The sequence below is a fragment of the Capra hircus genome, chromosome 4 (assembly GCF_001704415.2).
Source record: "Capra hircus breed San Clemente chromosome 4, ASM170441v1, whole genome shotgun sequence".
Classification (NCBI taxonomy): Eukaryota; Metazoa; Chordata; class Mammalia; order Artiodactyla; family Bovidae; genus Capra; species Capra hircus.
Window position 1 is genome coordinate 38,404,025 of NC_030811.1, and position 19,866 is coordinate 38,423,890.

Genomic DNA, 19,866 nt, shown 5'->3' on the forward strand with positions numbered 1-19,866 from the left:
GAAGAGAAATCCAATATAGTTCTTTTTCTTTATAATGGATGTAATTTTTCTATTGAGTTCTAGAAATAGCTCTGTTGAGTATAACTTTGCCCTACTCTGGCACTTTGTGACCAAATGAATTGTTTCCTTGGATTTTTAAAGCCTGCCTGTCTATCTAATTTACATTTTCCTCAAAGCTGTTCTGATTGCCTGCTTCATAGTTGGTTTGTGTGTACATAAAAATATGCTGGACTGAGTTCAAGCTCAGTTTAGAGGGGTGAGGGTATTTCCAACGCGTGGCTGCCACCGGACACGGATGCTTTGCTGAGTTAATAATCTCGCTATCTTTAGTTTTCTCTGACTATAAAATGAGAATGATTATGCTTACAAAAACTCTGTTGGTTAAGTTATTGAAGCCTTAGCTGAATTATATCTTTGTCTATTTGGTATTCTTTTTAACAGCCTGGTGAAAGTCTAAGTTGAATCTTCCCTTCTCACAGGGCCCTTTATCGGCTCTTCACATAAAGGTTTTATGACAGAAATACATGGGGACATCCTTATTTAAAAATTGAAGGGAATCAGAAATTAGCATATGAAGAGAGTATTTACAGTTAGTGTATACTAAGCTGTGTATAATTGTCTGTGAATCAACTATAAGGAATATTAATTGGGTAAAAGAGTATGAGAAGCACTGGAACAATTATGTACTTGCTGAAGCCTTCTAGCTTATTATTATAGGATGGTTAAAAATTAGAACTATAATTTACATTAGCTGTAATCTAAGCAGGCACATTCTAAAATGTTTCAAGAAGCACTAGGTCCGTTAGATAATATAATGCAGATTGTAAGGAACAGGGCTTCCATGGTCAGATAATTTGGGGAAACGCTAGCTTAGTCAGAGTTGAATCGGTTTCTTTCCCGGCATACTTTTCTGGTGTATTTTCTATGTGTGTATGATTGCAAAACTCCTTCATTGTAGAGTCTTTTTTAGGACAAGTGTTCTGTGGAATACACTTTGGAAAATACTGTTTTATTTCGACACCTTCATTTTCCAGATGAGAAACCCGAGGATGAAGTAGTTAAGTGATTGCTGAGTTTATGTTAGGTGTGACACTGACGTCCCACATACCGCACCCTGTCACCCCACGGATTGTCCTCAAGCAGCATCAGACAGAGAGGTGTTTCGTTTCTAGAGACTGAAGCAAATAAGACAATATACACAGCATGCTGTGGGAATCAGTTCTCCAGGATTTAAAGCCTTTCCTGGTCCATAATTGATGTTCTGGGAAACACTGTGGATTACCTAATCCATGATCCTTGTTTTTTTTCACCCAGTAGAGGGTGCTGTATAAAAAAATGCTGATTTTTGGAAATGAATTTCCTAGGGTTCAAAATACAGGTTTGCCTTACTAGCTGTGTGGCTTTGGGATAAGTCACCTAACTTCTCTGCGTCTCAGTCCTTCATCCCTGAAATGAGGTAAATACCTTGCATACTTTGAGTGACATTAAATATAGCTGAGTTGCCTGTTTGGTAAAGGCAGTCAATATATGTGATCTATTTTTATTTCTTTAACAATACCCAAAGGAGATTTAAATAACTATTTGTGGTTCTGTTGTTGACTGTAGTCCCTTCATTGTAGGATGTGAAAATTTTTGTTGACATTTTGTTAATGGAAACTGAATCTCTCATTTCATCTTTTGTTTACTGTCTGGCTCTTGGATCTCTTATGACCCTTGTGAGTGCCCTATAGTGGCACATGCATGTCCTGTGTATGAGATCCATCTTGGACAAGTCCCTTTCTTTAACTGGGGCCGATGAATGAACTGCAGAGAAATCCCAACTTCTACAACTCTAGTTGTGACAGTTTCAAATTTTCAAGTAAGAAGTCTTCACCCACGGTATTTTTGGCTTGCAGTAGTTCTTTCTCTTCCTATCTGTTGCTTCAGAGATGCTTGTACATGTGGAAGTTGCACGCGTACCCAGGTCAGTGCATGTTGGAAATCCTTTCCTTACTTCGGCAGAAAGTATTTTACACATTGCCATCTCTTTGGGCAGGGAAAAAACAACTTCCAAGTCAAGTGCTACTTGAAAAAGGTAACCACACACCACTCCCTCCCTTTCCCACCCATCCCTTCTAAGACTGTACTCTGTGGTTACTGCTTATGACACATTTTCAAATGGACCCCCCAGTGGCTGCAGCTGTGATTAAAAGCTGTCTGCTCTCTACCTCACTGGGGGTTTGCTGTTTAACCATGTCAAACACATATATATGTGGGCTACAGCTGCATCATGGAAAAGGTAAAGGATTTTGTAACATGAAAAATCAAATGAGTATATGAATGACAAACTCCTGAATTTTCGAAGCTCAAGTCACTGAGACACTAGTTGGAAACCTAGCCAAGGATGAGGTACATAAAAGTAATTTAAAGAAGAAGAGCTAATGGTCAGGAATATACACCATCTGCCAGTACATGTTTTGCACACATCAGCTAGACTGAAACATCTTAAAGATTTAAGTGCACTTGAACTTAGCAGCTGCATTTCAGCTCCTCTGTGGCATTCAGGATTCAGTTTGACCATTCACAAATAAAGCAGGAATGGAATATTCTTTTCTGAAGTCTGCCCAGATTCTGAAGTCTGCCCAGATACATAAATAACCATGTTTGGCTTATCACGAGGGTAGTGAATGTCATTCTCAACACAAGTTTTCTTTTAACACCATCTTCAAAAATGCTCAAATGAGCAGTGTGGCCACAGAGACTGAAGGTCTCAAATGAGTCACACCCACTTCTTTGGATCAGAGAGACTGAGGATTCAATGTTTCATAAAGTAAAATGAATGTCCTAGAATTTAAACCTGGGCACTCTCCTTCATGTGGAGCTACGAGGTAAGGTAATGTTCCCTTTCCTGCCTTACCCTTCCCTACTCACCAAATCAGAAGAATCCAAACAATTGTGTCGCCTTTCCCCTCTGCCTGTCCCATCCCTATCCCACCCTCGCCCCCCCCGCCCCCCCCACCCCCGCCAATTTTCAAGTGCTCCAAACCTCTGCCTCCAAACACAGTAAATGAAATGCTAATCTATCACCAGCAAATTTAGGCTGACAATACTGTGCATCGACCGCATTGATGACATTGATTACATTTCAAATATTTACAATACAGTGAGACAAGCCTAATTTATTCTCTAAAGAGTTCAAGGTAGGTCTCACCGTTTTCGAGGGGGAAGACAATGGAGGAATGTTTGTGGTTGCTATCTGCAATAATCTGATGCTGACAGAGAGTAGTATTTTATTTAGTAATTAACAGTGTAAAGGGGAGAGAAGCTGTCATGTTGGTTCTTAAGCTGGGGAATGTGATGAAAGATGATATCTGCGATCTCATCCTTTCCACTTGTTTAGGATTGTCAGGATGAGAAATGTCAGCATTATGAAAGCTCGGCTCTGCTCTTGATATGATAAAACCCTTCAAAAGCCAGTCTTCCTCGCTTCCCTTGTCCCCCTCCTTTCTCCCTCTCTCTGCACTTGCTTTTTTATTTATCCTGTTTTGTTAGATGGCAGAAATATAATTCTTTTCTTTCTTCCTATTATAAGCCACCATTTTTGTTTTATTATATGTTTCACAACCCCTAATGCCCCACTGAAAATTACCTTGTTAAATGACAGTGTTTCAAAGCCATGAATCCTTTCCACCATTCCCTCAGAGGTTTGAAACAGTCAACAGACTGTAAAGAATAAATAATAAAAAAGTATTGATTATTTTGATGACTGTGAGATTCAATTAAGTATTAATTTTGCCCTCCAGTGGACCTATCAAGGTATTCAAAAGGGAGGATTCAGCTCAGCTAAATGCGTGCTGAGTGCTTCAGCCTTAAATAGGGAGAAAATGTGTTTACCTACAGTATTTGAAGAAGAAGTGCATTGATGCACAGAGTCCAATATTTAAGTGCTGTGCAAATTAAGCCCTGGTGACAGTGACATTGTTTTCTGTGGTATGAGTATTGACTAAAGAAGTGCATTTGATGACAGCTTAAACTATTTGTATTGATTAACATTTTCATAGATTATCATGTGTCATATCAAATTCACTTTTCAGGCATGAATACATTAAAAAAAAAATAACCACAGGCAAACCGCAACCAATGTAATGATGGGACAGGGAGCGTGTGGCCCCACCTGCTCTGGCACTGGTCACCTGTTTCCTGCTCAGGAACCATTTAGGCATGAACTTGGCAATAAATAGCTCCCAGATAACGCAAAAGGGGCACTTTTGGCTTTTCTGCATCCGATATCGGTGCCACCACAGTATCATGCGCCTTAGCTAGCAAGTGGAATAAAAGGCTTCCCTTGGAAAATAATGCTGAACCTAAAATGCCCTCCTAATGAGCTGAAGATAAAGCAGATTTAAAGTACTGGGGGGTAAAGTTTGCCTTTTTGGAGGTGATCTTTGTTTTCTTTTTCTTTAATGCTCTGGGAGTAGGGTGCTCTAGGTATCCGAATTGTTGAACAGAGTTTGTAAGTATTTTTTTTTCCAATTCCTTTCAAAAACTGTAAACCAATTTTCATCTCTTTTGTTGTTTGCTTTCAAATGTTCATTTGATTTGGAGTCAGCTGCAGTCCCAAATCTGGGACCAGCGAAGTCAACTTCTAAAGATACTGCTAGAATTTACATAAGAAATCTCTTTCATTTCATTGAAAGCCTTTGGAGGACTCTTTTCTCCCTGTCTCTTTTTTTTTTTTTTTCTGCTCTCGGGATAAGGTTTAATTGCTTCTCCCCCAGGGAGAGGGCTTCCTAAAATAGCCCATGGGTCCTCCCTAGGGTGCTCCTTCCTTTGAGTCTGTTGCCCAAGTACAAACCCCGCACTTTCCGCTCCCCCCACCCCCCCCCCCCGCGCCCCTTTCCTGCATTCAAGACAGCACAAGGTGTAAAAACATTCGCACAAAAGCACATCCCACAATTAAAGCTGTGTTGGTTAGGTTGCTTTCAAAGAAGTTTTTTCTTTCCTTTTTTTTTTTTTTCCTCTCGGAAGCCTCCTGCATCTCTCTCATGCTAGTTGAGCTTTAATAGGGTGGGGAGGAATGGAGAACTCGGATCTGTAATAGCTCTTCACTTGACTGCAGCCAGCAATAACAGCGGGAGCAGTCAGAGATAAGAGAGAGGGGAGAGAGGGAGTGTGTGTGTGTGGAAGAGAGAGAGAAGAGGAGAGGGAGACAAGGACACGCACACACTCAAGCGGCCACTTTTTTTCCTCCCCTTCACTCTTTTCCCCCATCCTAGGATCCAATGATAGCTGGACAAGTCAGTAAGCCCTTGCTGTCAGTGCGGAGTGAAATGAATGCGGAGTTGAGAGGTGAGGACAAGGCTGCTACTTCAGACAGCGAGCTGAATGAGCCCCTGCTTGCGCCCGTGGAATCAAATGACAGCGAGGACACTCCCAGCAAGCTCTTCGGTAAGTCTGTCTAGGTATTTCATTTCACTCCTACCATGGTGTCCGGAAGAGCCATCCACACCCCCACCCCTCCTCTTTTTTCCCCCCTTGTTGTTCATTCAATTTTCTTCTAAGTACCAAAGAGGATCTTGGCATCTTGGAGGGGGCTGAGCCACCCCAGCTGATGCCAGGCTGGCTGGGAGGGTGTCCTCCAAACTTTTTTTCCGACCAGGAACTTCCTCCTGCCCCTTTGGACTGGTCAGATATTGCTAGCGTCCCCAGGCTAGAAATCACTGGGGGGGAAAAAAAAGAAGATGAAAATCATCATCAGGAAATCAGTTCCATTGTGAGAATTGGTTAACGTTTATTGAATAAATATCGACTCGGTTTCGGGTTGCTTCGCCGCCTTTTGTTAAGGGGAAGGAGAGTAAAGAGTTATTATCTGTAGTCAAAAGACCAAAGAGGGGAACTGAAAAAATATCAATACTGGTCATTCTCTGCAGGTAAACAAAGGTGGCTCCTGGTATGGCTCAAAAACATAACATATTGTAATCACAATTAGAATGAACGTCTTTTCTTTTACAAGCCTGATGAGGGAAGAAAATAGGTGCTTGGCATCCCTCCCCTCGGCCATTCCCTTTTAACAGATGTTTACAGCCTCATCCTAAATGTGGAGGCAGCCCAGATCCTTTCTAGAAATCTTTGTTTCGTAAACAAAACAAGAACAAGCAGAGTGCCACTCCAGCAAAGACATCTGTCATTCAAACAGACGACACTCTGTAAGCCAACTCAAGCAACTCTGATCTCTAATCAGAAAGGGGACCAGGCTGTGTTGAGGCATGTGACTGAGTGATGGATGGTGATAGATGTCTCTGCTGGAGAAGCACTTTATGGGATAGAGTGACATTAGGTTTTCAGAACAGTTGTTCCTGAAACACTTGCTTTTAATTATTTCCAAGTGTTTATATACTTATGACACTAAATATATATTATATATACACATATATAACACATGCTAACCTGTTCATACCTATATATACTAACCTGAGATATGTGTGTGTGTGTGTGTGTATATATATATATATTGATCAGGAAGAGAACAAGTTAAAAACAGTCAAGTGCCTGAATTTTAAAGAAACACAGCATCATAGTATAGACTGATTTTCTAAGAAAGTTATTAATTCAATTAAAAAGATAAGCTGAAAAATGCAAAACTATAGAAAGAAAGCACCATAGATAGTTTGGCAGCTTCAGGCCAGCTTCAGCAAAGGAGCTTTCATCTGATTTTAAATACTCACTCAATCTAACATTAGAGGAGTGTTGCAGAGAAACTTTTTGTATCAAATTTTCTGTTGGTAAAATGCTGTTTTATACTTAACAGTATAATAGATGCCAGTTACAAGAAATTTGGTCCTATGACCCTTTCTTGGAAAAGCAGCAGTTTCATCTCTGACATAAATTTTCCATACCTAGGCATTAAGGTTTTAGCATTTTCACTCTCAAGAAATATTTTGTTGTAGTCTAAGTTTTTATCTGTGTAGGAAGAGTTATGTCCTAAAATACTCATTTCATTTCAAAGGGTTAGTAAGAGAAGGCAGATAAAATTGTAAATTACAGGAAGGCCAAAGTCGCGCTCCAGGCTCTTTGATGTTGAATATACTAATACCAAGCACTTTGACTTTTAAAATATAATCAATTATGAATTCAACATAACTGCAGATAATGAATTATATGTTCTTAACCTTTGCGTGCATTTTTAAAAAGTAAATGTTCTTTGTGGACTTTGACTTGAAACCCCAAATTGTTTGTTTTTTTTTTTTCCCCAACTAAAGCAGTTACTTTGACTTCTCAACATTTGTTTAGATTTTCCAGTGTTGAAAATTGTCATAGATTTGTTATGTCACCTTTTACTGATTGGTGTGGTGTATAGAGAAATAAACTTTTTAAAAAATCCAAGGTGGGAGGGGGATCAAAGAAATTTGAATGAAAATTTCTTTGAAAATATATTTTTTAAGTGGAATCTTTACAGAGTAAAAGTGAAGAACCATAGTGAACTTTAGAAATCTTAGTAGGTTTTAGATGATACTCGTCTTTACTTTTTGGAATGCTCACCTTCTGAGTCTGTGGCTGAAAACCCTGCAAAGTCTACATCTTATATCTAATATATCTTGTTTATTCACTTAATTTTATTTGATCTCTAGGGTGCTTTTTAAACACCATGTGAATATTTTCCAGTTTCTATTAGATAAAGTAGAAACCAGCAGATGAGCAGTTTTGAAAACTTAAGAAAAAAACTGAAGAAAATATGAGACAGACAGACTAGAAAGCACCTCAGAGGGATGCCTTTTTTCCCAAACTGATTTTACTGTGAAATTCTGATAGATGGAAAATTAAATTGAATATTTATCCTGTCCATTTCATTTAACAATAATCTTACCATTTATTATCTCAATGTTCTTGCAGGTTTCCTTAGCTACTAGGTCTGTTCTGCTCTCACCTTTAAATATTTTGGGGACTTAGCATTAGGAATTCTAGTTTATGTAACTGGCTAAAACTTTTTCGTATAACTCTCTCAGAATTTTTCTCAACTTTGGCAACACTTAACTGATACTAATTTAATGGATGATTATTATATGACCTGAGTATGTTCAAGTTTTTCATTTTTAATATATGGTTATGATTATACTCTTCTCTTGGTAATGGAGAATTGCATTCTTCCTAAATAACTGAGAGTGTCCAGGTTTATCTCTAAGCAATGATTTTCTAACATATTCTCTCAAACCATGCTTCTTATAGCATGTTCCTTGTATTTTTGAAAACCAAGCTTCTGGAATGAAAGGAGAAGATTAAGACAATTTTTTTGTGTATGATTTGTTTACTTTTGTGGAGAGACATTTACTGACAGGAGACACAGTTCCATTTTTTATTGTAACCGAAATTTCAGTATAAATAGAGTTCTTTGGAGCTCCATCCTCGTTTTGTGTCTTGTTAAATTAGCAGTCCAGAGGACAAGTCTGTTTCTCTCACAGTATGACACCTTCAGCCCAAAAGTACAGGAGAAAGACTAATACAGATGCCCTCTATGGATAAACAAAGGAAATTCCAGGAACCTTTGGGCCTTTTATGCCTCTCCTTAAATTGCACCTCTGCACTTAACAGCATCTAAAGGGAAACATACTGTGCAGACTGTTTCAGTGCTCTGAGCGGCTCAGCATACCAGAAGGAGAAACCAGCAGCCCATATGCCAGCCTAAGGAGAAAGTTCAGAAAAGGACCCTTGTGTTTTATAAAGTAATTACATCAGAGGAAATGTTTTGCTTAACTTGAACAGCCATGGAAACTAAAGTACACTTAGGAGAGATGAATTCACATTTCATTGAGAAACATGTGGTTGGTCCGTTCTCTGTGATATCATTAAGTAGTGCATTATTTGTTCCTGTAAAGACTGTGGAAGAAGTCTTCCCTTTTCAGTCTCTGACTTTGTTATGCTAAGCTCTGAGCCGGAGAAAGCGGTATGGAGGGAGAGTAGACTTGCACTTCAGGAAGTATTGCCAGAGAATCTGGTTCTGTGTCTCCCTATTTAAGCCTTGTGATCAGATGAGTGATGCCACACAGGGCCAGTCATTTAATATGTGATGAGTGATGTCCATATTCGAAACCACTCTCAAAACTGGCCTTTGGCAAACAATCTCAAAGGGAAGAGGTTGCTGTGTTTCTCTAGTGACATTTATAGCACTTGTGTCAATGTGGTGCTTCGTTTTTAGTTATGCCCATCAAGAATTCAATGTTCCACATTCAGTCAAGTTGGATGCTAAAATTCAAATGGTAGCATCAACAACTTGGTGAGGAAAATGGCCCTAGAAAGGATAAAAATAATATATATCCCTAGAAAAAAATCTGCACTAAAGTTTTCCCATGCAGTCACAGCAGCAGAAGTGAGATCATATAAAACATGCCCTAAATATTTTCTCTCATATATATTTGAAATTCGAAAGATGATTTATTAACAGTCTTCCTCCTGGGAATATTTTTATTGTTTCAAGTTAAATCTTATGATTGCTTTTCTTGCAGTCCCAACTACCTTGCGTGGCTGGGTTTGTTGCTTACTTATACCCACTGCATGGGAACTGGGCACACAGCTCTAAAGCCTTGAGCTGAGACGTTTAGCAAACAAACAAAAACATTTACAAACATTGTACCTGAAATAAAAATTGGTGGTTGGTTTTCTCTTATGATAGTGTGTGTTTTTAAGTTAAAAGCAATGATACTTGCATGGAATGATACTTATAAGGGTGGGTATTTTCAATGTCATTTATTTATGAACTATTGCAAAAGGATTGAAAGTTGACTCAGTGATTCTTAGCCTAGAAAAGGTACTCTCTATGGGGTTTTTCATTTCCTTTCCTTTCTGTTATCTTTCTCATAGAAACATGCATTAGGAGATTTTTTTTTTAATTGCCATCCAGTTTGACTTGATTAGAATTTATGGTAGTGGAGTCATTTTCAATGACAAAAGGATAAAGAACTAAATTGTCTGTCACCCCTTGAGACAGTAGGCTCTGCAGGTCAGCGTGGAGGTCATTGGTGGGGTGTTATAAGAACTGCACTTTGTGGTAAAGCTGCCTCTCGCCTGTGCATTAGTGAAGGCCTTCATCATGGCATCACTATTACTTTATTTAAACATCTTTCAATGTCTTGATATTTATAATATTCTGATAAAATAGGCTGGGGCCAAGGAATCAGTAATGGGGCTTAAGCCCAAGAGGGATTTAGCTGGGAGTTGATAAGGAAAATTCTCTAGAGAAATAGATGTATTGAAAATATGTACCATGTTTGGATCTTTAAAAGTTTCGATATATGGCTATTGAAAATAAATACTAGTTTTTCACTGAGGAAAGTGTGTTTTGCTAGAGAAACCTTAAAATAACATCTTTTAAAGTCAACTAATCTGAGTCAGAGATTAGAGTTAACCAGTGATTTAAAAGAAACCAGTAGAAACCTCAATTTGCATAAGTAAGTGAGGAGCATGATAAGGTATTTGTCAAAAATCAATTCTGGTTTCATAGTCAAACAAGCCCATGAGGTGTTGTTCTCTGATTACTGAGTGGGGAGTGTGCCTGTAGGGGCATTTCTTAACATTTAAGAAAGTCTACTACACCAAGGTATTTCTTTATAAAATCCCTTGTGTATGTTTAGACAAATTAAGTTTAGTGTCCCTCCCCTCACCAAAAAGTGTTAATATAGTGCACTGATAAATGAATCCACTTTGAATATCACTAATGTGTAAGCTTGGAAATAAAAATAAATTCCTATGAAATGTCTCTGATGTTCAAACTTCTCACCATGTTCTCACTATGTTACACTGAACTGCGTTCATTTCTATGGGTCACTGTGATGGATGAAAGTACACCATATATGACATAGATTCAGTGGGAACTTTCTCAGTGTTCTCTTTTTCCATTTCTTTGCCATGCCTGGGGTACTGAGGTCAGACCTCTGTATAAAGACTAAAGTTCTATATTGCAGTATCTGAGGATGCTACTACTCCGTAATATATTAGTGAATCAAAATGCAGATACAAATTTACACTTTTTCTTTCATTTTCATTGCTAGGATGCTTATAGTTTGTTGTCCTTGTGGTTAAGTGGTCCTGTAAACAAGTGGAAAGAAGGTGAAGTATTAGAAATCACATTACTCTGTACCATCACCCCTTCAAATGATCCCCTTTTTTAATGTCTGGGAGGTTTTAATTTAAAGATTACATGACATTATAATATTTTTGTACTTCATACAGCTTGGTTTGTGTCATAATTAATAAACAGAGGGGCATTCTGGATTCAGGCTCCCAAGGCTCAGCCCTTTAGTAGATTGTTTTCTTTGCTAATTACCCAATTTAATGACAGAGTATTCTTCTTCCCAAGAACTGACCAAATAAATATTTCTCCCACTTCAAAAATGAGATATAAGTGACTTTTGGCAGTGGGCTTTACTGGTTATTAGACAGTAAACAGATAATTTGTGAGAGAGCAGGTATTTTCTTTGATTGGCGACCTTGCTGGTTTATGTTTGGGGATTAATAATACATCAGACATGCACACATTAAAAAGAAAGTAGATATGAAGGAGGAAGGATGAAGGATGCGGCTCTGCTATTGGGCTGCTCCTGATTATCCGGGGCCTCCCTGGGAATGGGGGCCCTTGGAGGAGCCAGCGCTTGCCCAAATTTTCACCTGGCTCCACTTCTCCTATTTCTTGATTTTCTTATGCTAAAGAAAACGATAGCAAAGTGTTTATACCAAACTGGCACCCTGTCAGGGGGCAATCTGTGTAAAGCTTCCTGCTGTCAGGTTAATAAATTTTTTAAAAATATCCAAAGGCAGAGGTAGCTAGAGAAAGCTCATAGTGACAGTTGCCATTCTCCACTGGATGGGTGGACGGCCAAAGTGGCTCTGAAATTTTCTTGTTTATTGCCTTCCTAGGTTCTGTATTCCACTGGTGTTTTTGTTCAGCTGTCCTTTTATGAAAGCCATTTCAGTCTTAGTTTTTAAATGTTTTCCCCATTTAAATTTCCAATGTCTTTTCTTTGAGAAGGAAATAAGTGAGCATTGTTTTGAAATGGTATTCTACAGTTGCACATATACCCTATGCGATGAGCCTGAATGAGGTTCTAAATCTGTCAACACTGGGCTTTTCTTTCAAAATAGCTTCAAGTAATGTTTATATTAAAATTCATTCATAAAGGACTACTTGGGCTTTGGCATTCTGGGGGCTTCTGATGAGGTGTGTTTATTAAACCTGTTGACCTGACTCAGTGTTTGAAATGTAAACTCCCACCTCTGCTTCTCAAAATCGAGAGAAAATGTATCTTAAAAAAAATGATACAAGTGAACTTATTCACAAAACAAAAATAGACTCACACAAATAGAAAACAAATTTATGGTTACAGAAGGGAATAGCAGGAGGTGAGGGGGAGATAAATTAGGAGTTTGGGATTAACATATATACACTATTGTATATAAAACAGATAAACAACAAAGACCTACTGTATAACACAGGGAACTCTGCTCAATATCTTGTAATAATCTATAACGGAAAATAATCTGAAAAAGAAAATATATATGAGTACATATAACTTTTGTAACTCTGCTGTACGCTTGAAACAAACACAGCATTTTAAATTAACTATACTTCAATAAAATAATGATATAAGAAAAAGATAGTCCACCTTAAAAAAGAATCAAATTGCTTACAAATGTGAAACAAGGGCACACTAGTTTGGTTACATCTCTTACTTTATGTTGAGACACTATTGTGAGCTATCAAAAATGGACCAATCCTTTTTAATGTGAATGCAGAGGTCAGGGAAAGTAGCACTGAATCACTTTTGGTTGAAGAAATTTGTCATTCTCAAAGAAATGGAAATTAACTTTTTGAGTAAATGCTCAAAAATCATTTTTAAAAACCACCCTAGTCAAGGCACATAACTCCTCTTTTTAATCGTTAACTGATACTTTTTATTTAAAAAACCTAGATGTTAGGTTTTTTCATTTGAGTTTTTAAAAGAGAGTCTAAGCTCAAACTTCTCTTATTCTTTCTTTTAAAGTACTGTTAAGGTCTTAGAGTGGCAAGAACATACTGGTTTTTATTTTCATTAAGATGAAACAACAACATACCTGGAACAACATAGCTAATATATTATGAGTCACTTTTATTAGAGGACTGTACTACTATCAAAACTATTTGAAAATAGAAAAAATGATCATATTACAATTAAAGGAACTAGATAACATCATTGCATAATTAAATACATTACATAAGAGTTTTGTGGTACTGAAGACCATTTGAAAATGGGATTCTGTAATGAAACCTGCATTCCTTAACATGGTGAATAATTTAAAACCTGCTAGCCTGAAAATGAGGTAAAATATTAAGATATTTTTAGGACATTTATTGTGGACCAATAACACTTGACATGAAACAATAAAACAATTTAATGAATGTGTTCTGAGTGCTTTATCTTTTTCTATGAAATAATAGTATTTTCCAGATTGATGTATTTTTTTAATATCTTGTGTTATTTTAATTTCATCCTATTAATGAGGGAAAAAAACTCAGGTGAGAAAAGTTTGTGAAAGTCAAGAAACCCATATTTAAAGATCAGTATTAATACAGTGTTTTAAATTAACAATGCACATTTTCCATTTTCTTATCACTTCTATATTTTATCTTGTTTTCCTGCATTTTCTTTCTAAGGCACTATGAATGCACAGTGAATGAATGTAACACTACCCGTGTAAAGTATTTGTGAGTGTCTACTGTGTGTTCTCTGTTCTTTCTCCTGTGTTTGTGTGATTCAAGTTGTCTTGCTAAATTTGTAATATGCATGTATTTTCTCTATCATAAAATGAAGAAAGGTATCCACACATCACTTAAATGTCCTTCTCCCTTACCTAAGTATATTTAAAATAATTGTTTCCAGATAAAATTAATAGCTTGCCAATAAAGGACAACTAGTTATATTATAGCATTGCTTCAGGCACAGTTGGGTTATAATCCAAGTTCCAGTGTCTTCTTTGAAGCTGCTATTCACTGGGCAGAGGCGACAACAGGATTTCTCAGAATTTGTGCAATTTAATTCAGTAAAGAGATTTGGGGGTTTCTATACAGTTTGATTTATATGGAACAGATTTTAAAAACATGCAGAACTTGCCCATGCTAAAGAAGACTCTAAATATTGGGAACGTAAATATTTGTCTACTTGTGAGATATACATATACTACAATGTAATATTTATCTTTTTCTTTTTTAAAGTAAAAGGCATTTGTGCAATAGGCAGTAAGTACAATTTTGGTTACACATTTCTGAAAGAATTACATGTGCCTAAACATATATTTACATATACACATAGCAGTATATGATGGGTGGTTGATGCATGTAAAGAAATCACATTTTAAACATTTGCTTTTAAAATAGTTGTGGTGTAATTAATCTCCTTTTGCAGTTCTTAATGGCCATATATGTGGTGATTTGTCTTTTCATATCAATATGGCAAGATCTGTTTTTATAAATTAATGGTTTGGGGTTACTTATTGCGTGAGAGAATCATCATGATTAAAGCAGAAGAGGGGCTGAGGATTAATTTGATTTGAAAATGCAAACATTTGAAGCTGTTTAAAAAGCATGAAAAATTATTATTGCACAATGAATTCTTGCAAAACCAACCAAGGGTAGAAGAGAATAAAAAATTAAATAGGAAAACACATTTTTTTCCCCATACTAAAAAGTGTACAAATGCAGAAGTGGTTTGTAGGGTAAAATGCCCTTTTCCAAACCTGATTTTTTTTTTCTTTAGCATACCTAATTTCATTTAGTAAAATATTGCAGAATAGAAATGTGTCCAAAAGGAAATATTCAGTTTTCAAAATGAGAAGCATGAAAGGAATATCAAATAAAGCTAACGCTTTAATGGCTCTGTTTAATTATATTTATGTACTTCATGTTATGTATACAGGGGTAAATATTCAAAATAGGGATTACTTGATATTTGTGGGAAAACTTTTGTACAGTTTTGGAAAGCAACAGGCACCGTTGTTTTAGATTAGCTCATCTTATTCTGACTTCTAAAATCAAGGCAGATTTTATTCTTAAGAGCTACCTAAGGAATTGCTCAAATTTTCAGCTATACAAGTCTATATCTTCACTTTAGTCTTGAATCTTTACTTCTCCAATTATATTTCATGCTCATAGTAATTCTGCAACAATTTAATAGGAATCTTTAGGCAATCAGAAAAGTGTTGAAATTAAGCATTACTTTAAAAGGAATTAAGGTCTACAGCTGCCTGCTTTAAAAACAAACAAACAAACAAAAAACTGGTCAGATTGGAGATTGCTGATGGCATTGACAAGGTTGTATTAGCCTAGGATGGTAGCTACCTGTCTTGTCGGCTGTAGTGTATCAATATGTTTTTATAATGATACAATAACCTGAACCCTGTAACAGTTTATGGTCCTTTTGAGAATTCTTATGGATTCTTAGAGTGACGGAGGTCTGAGAAAAGATCTTGAAAGCTTTCACAAAATCTGGCTAGGTGACAGAAAGCTAGCATGACTGTGATTTAGCTGCTAAGGAATCCTATTGACTGGGAACATCATTAAACTTTTAAGTTAAAACAAAAATCACAAGACAAATGGTAGATATGAAGGGCAAAGCGTACCCAGAAGGACGGCAGAAATTAAAAAGTGCTGAAGGGTCTGAGATAAAAGGCAAAATTCAGCAAGCTCAATGTTGATCTGAGTATTCTACTTAGAAAAAGGATTTTTGTTCATATACTGTTCTGAGTAGTGCCGTGTGCCCTGGAAATCGGTATGAGTACATTTCCTTCCTGGGGTCTGTCGGACTTCGTGATTGCTTTTTTATTTTCCCTGACTGTTTTTAGTCAATGATAAATATAGAACTTGAATTTTTAATCTGGCACCCATGAAATATAAAACCAGAAGCAGCAGGAAATAACCAGGACAAGTAACTTCACATCAGTTTATGCTCACAGATATCAATCTTCTTAACACTGGTAATACTGCTAATTTCTCTTGGCTTTTTAAAATACACTTCCACACGAGCTCTCAAAACCCATAAAAGTGTGGCATGTAAAGTAAATTGTTTGTCACTTGCTGACGACCTGCCATATTTATTGTCAGGAGAAATGGACATTCTCTGGAAGAGCAGTTGTTAAAGGCCAAACAATTTTTAAAGATGGCAAAGATGCGTGAGGGTTTTCCTTTTTCTAACAATGAGCCACCCCTTCAGACATCAAAAGACAAGATAATAAGACACTTCAAGCACAATTCAAGATTATATTCAACATCTAAAGGCTCATCTCTTGTCAGTTTGCATTTACTCTCTCAGGGATGTGATGCTTCTATCATCTTTCTGTCAAGAGGAGTCTGGCAGAAGAGGCGAGGGCTCTTATTTCACACACTTAGGGTTTTTTATCAAATAGCCCACACTCGTTCTGATTCAGCCAAAATGGGGGGATAATTTGAAAAAGGTCATGCACAAGCACAAAAATCTCATATTGATTTGTGTGATTAGAAGGCATTAAAATTGCACGTTTATGTTAGTTGCTGAGATATTTTGTCAGTTTATTTGGTAATACACTTTTGCAGCCTAGAAAAAAAAGATGACTTAAAAATTTCAAATAGATGGCTGAAAGCTAAAATTGTCTCCTTTAATGTAACCATGTTTGAACATTTAACAAGTGAACATAAAAATGATTTAATGCCTTTAGTATAACAATATTTGAAATTAGCTTATATAATGAAATACTTCATGCAATGTAAAAGCAAAATAGCACAATTGTGCCTATCAGAGGAGAGAAATATATATGTGAAATTATTTTTAAATACTTTAAAAATTGATTTCATATATTTAATATAAGATAAAAGATGACATTTTCAATATAAATGTAATTATGAGGTTAGTTTATAACTGTTATCAAATTTTTAACATTTTGTACTCTTTGAAATTACAGTGCTATTATATTTGTCATTTTATGCCATTCTTAGTATATATACCCTTTTCTGGAGAGGGTACTAAAGAATAAATAAAGGAACTTTAAGGTTATTATTATTATTCTCTGTCAAAATTCATCACATTTCCTCCTTTGCTCTTTGACACTCACAAAGCCATACAAAGAAGCATTCTATTTTTATTTTTGGTGGTGGGGCAGGGGCAAGTCTATAGGAGTTAGAGGAAACAGTTTTTCCTCTCAAAATAAAACAGTTGATGAAAACAAAACCATGATATCCTGGGATCATTTCTATATTAAATCTTTGAAATTACTTTTCCTAAGAATTTTCATCAACTCTATGTGTCTTCATTTCTTACATTTTTCTTCTTTGCAATAAGTGTTTTGAAACTGACCTTCTTACCTTTGTGCTACTTTCACATATCAAAACAAAGGAGGTGTGCATATATACAATGTAATTACGGCATGGAATCAAAACCCATAATCTGTCCTACTTATTATATGAGTCTTTACTTTACAGTTTCTGCCTTTAACAAATTCAACAGTCAATTCATCGAATCAACAAATATTTGTGAGTATCCTCTTTGTGGAAAGGAGCTGTGTTCTGAGGACTCAGTGGAGAATCATCAGAGAGAATCAATCACCTAGTCCAGTTCTCCCACTACCAGGATGCTGAGGATGCAAAAATGAACAAGACAGGGTCGCCCCACCAGTAAATAGCCCACAACCAACATTATACACTGACATTCTGTATTTACTTCTTCATGTCATGAGACTCTTCAGGAAATCTTAATCTTCAGTGTTATACATTCCAGAAGTTATTTATTGGTCATAACCTAAGAATTTAGAAGACATATGACCTCCAAAAAGTGAGAAAGAAGAGAGGATTATGAAGTAATTCAGGCCAGAAGATGTTCATAGTGTTTCCATTAGTTTGGTGCTTATGATTTAAAACAAATGTGATTCTTTAGCACTTGTCCCTTAGTCATATCCGAAGGATACTTGAAATCAGTTTATCTTTTCCTCTCCTGCTTTTACAATCCTTCCAAGATTCTTGTTTGTTTGTCGTACAGTGTAATATAATGGGCAAGGCTCTGGAGTGAGCTGGTTGGATTTGAGTCTGACTCTGCTACCTGTCAGTACATTAAAATGTTTAAGCCTCAGCTTGTGTGTCACTCAGGGGTGTTGGACTCTTTGCAACCCCATGAACTGTAGCCCACCAGGCTCTTCTTCCAGGGAACTTTCCAGGCAAGAATACTGGAGTGGGTCACTGTTCCCTTCTCCAGGGGGATCTTCCCGACCCAGGGATCAAACCTGGTTCTCCTGCATTGCAGGCAGATTCTTTACTGTCTGAGCTACCAGGGAAGTCTCAGCTTCCCCATCTCTAAATGAGTTACTGATGGTACTTACTTTACAGGAAAGTCTTGAGATGAACATAAGATAACGTATGTAGAGCCCTACTGAGTGCCTATAGTGCAGCCAACAAACACCAGCCTACCACACTTTGTTAAGAGTTGAAGATGAACTTGCCATTTTCAGAAAGAATTTGATTAATTTTTAGCAACAGATATCCGAAAACCAACAACCAAAATTGTGAGGACTTTGGAATGAGCCATGCTTCTGGGGAGCATCAGTTCAGTTCAGTTCAGTTGCTCAGTCATGTCTGACTCTTTGTGACCCCATGAATTGCAGCATGCCAGGCCTCCCTGTCCATCACAAACTCCCAGAGTTCCCCCAAACTCATGTCCATCAAGTCGGTGATGCCATCCAGCTATCTCATCCTGTGTCGTCCCCTTCTCCTCCTGCCCTCGATCCCTCCCAGCATCAAAGTCTTCTCCAGTGAGTCAACTCTTCACATGAGGTAGCCAAAGTATTGGAGTTTCGGCTTTAGCATCATTCCTTCCAAAGTACACCCAGGGCTGATCTCCTTTAGAATGGACGGGTTGGATATCCTTGCAGTCCAAGGGACTCTCAAGAGCCTTCTCCAGCACCACAGTTCAAAAACATCAATTCTTCGGTGCTCAGCTTTCTTCACAGCCCAACTCTCACATCCATACATAACCACAGGAAAAACCATAGCCTGGACTAGCCAGACCTTTGTTGGCAAAGTAACATCTCTGCTTTTGAATATGCTATCTAGGTTGGTCATAACTTTCCTTCCAAGGAGTAAGTGTCTTTTAATTTCATGGCTGCAACCACCATCTGCAGTGATTCTGGAACCCAAAAAATTAAAGTCTGACACTGTCTCCACTGTTTCCCCATCTATTTCCCATGAAGTGATGGGACCAGATGCCATGATCTTAGTTTTCTGAATGTTGAGCTTTAAGCCATCTTTTTCACTCTCCTCTTTCACTTTCATCAAGAGGCTTTTTAGTTCCTCTTCACTTTCTGCCATAAGGGTGATGCCATCTGCATATCTGAGGTTATTGATACTTCTCCTGGCAATCTTGATTCCAGCTTGTGCTTCTTCCAGCCCCCCACATTTTATTGGCCAAAGAAAGATTCTGTACATCTTTCCTTCTGATGACAGTACCCTTCCTTCTTTAGGAACGTGAGTCACTGCTTTCTCTCGAAGTCTGTTCAGGAAAGGATTCAGACTTACAATAGATTATGAGCAGTTTCCAGAAGGGGCAGTACTTGATGATCTTCATGTTGAAGAGCATGTGGGCCAAGTGGTGAGCAAGGGTGGAGGGACAGTTCCATATCTTCCTCTGTTCTAAGTTTGAAACGTTGGAGTATGTGATTCTTTAAAATCATAGAAATTTAGAAAATAATTTTGGCAGTGGGAAGTGATATGAAACCATATGTCTGTGGGCGACAGCAAATGCTTCTCTAACTTGTAGATCAACTGGATCGCCTGGTGGTGGACTATGTTTGGGTGGTATTCCTCTGAGGTGGACAGTTTTCTCTCTGATGGAACTCGCCACTCTCAGGCCA

At 37.4% G+C, this 19,866-nt stretch overlaps 1 protein-coding gene across 2 annotated transcripts in view; it reads left to right on the plus strand.

The window, feature by feature from the left end:
- POU6F2 (POU class 6 homeobox 2) overlaps window positions 5,147-19,866 on the plus strand; it is a 391,233-nt gene continuing 376,513 nt past the window's right edge. For both annotated transcript variants that reach the window (XM_018047519.1, XM_018047521.1), the window contains exon 1: window positions 5,147-5,427. In XM_018047519.1, coding sequence (XP_017903008.1) covers window positions 5,262-5,427 — 166 coding nt within the window. In that variant the 5' untranslated portion in view covers window positions 5,147-5,261. The remainder of the gene's footprint in view (window positions 5,428-19,866) is intronic.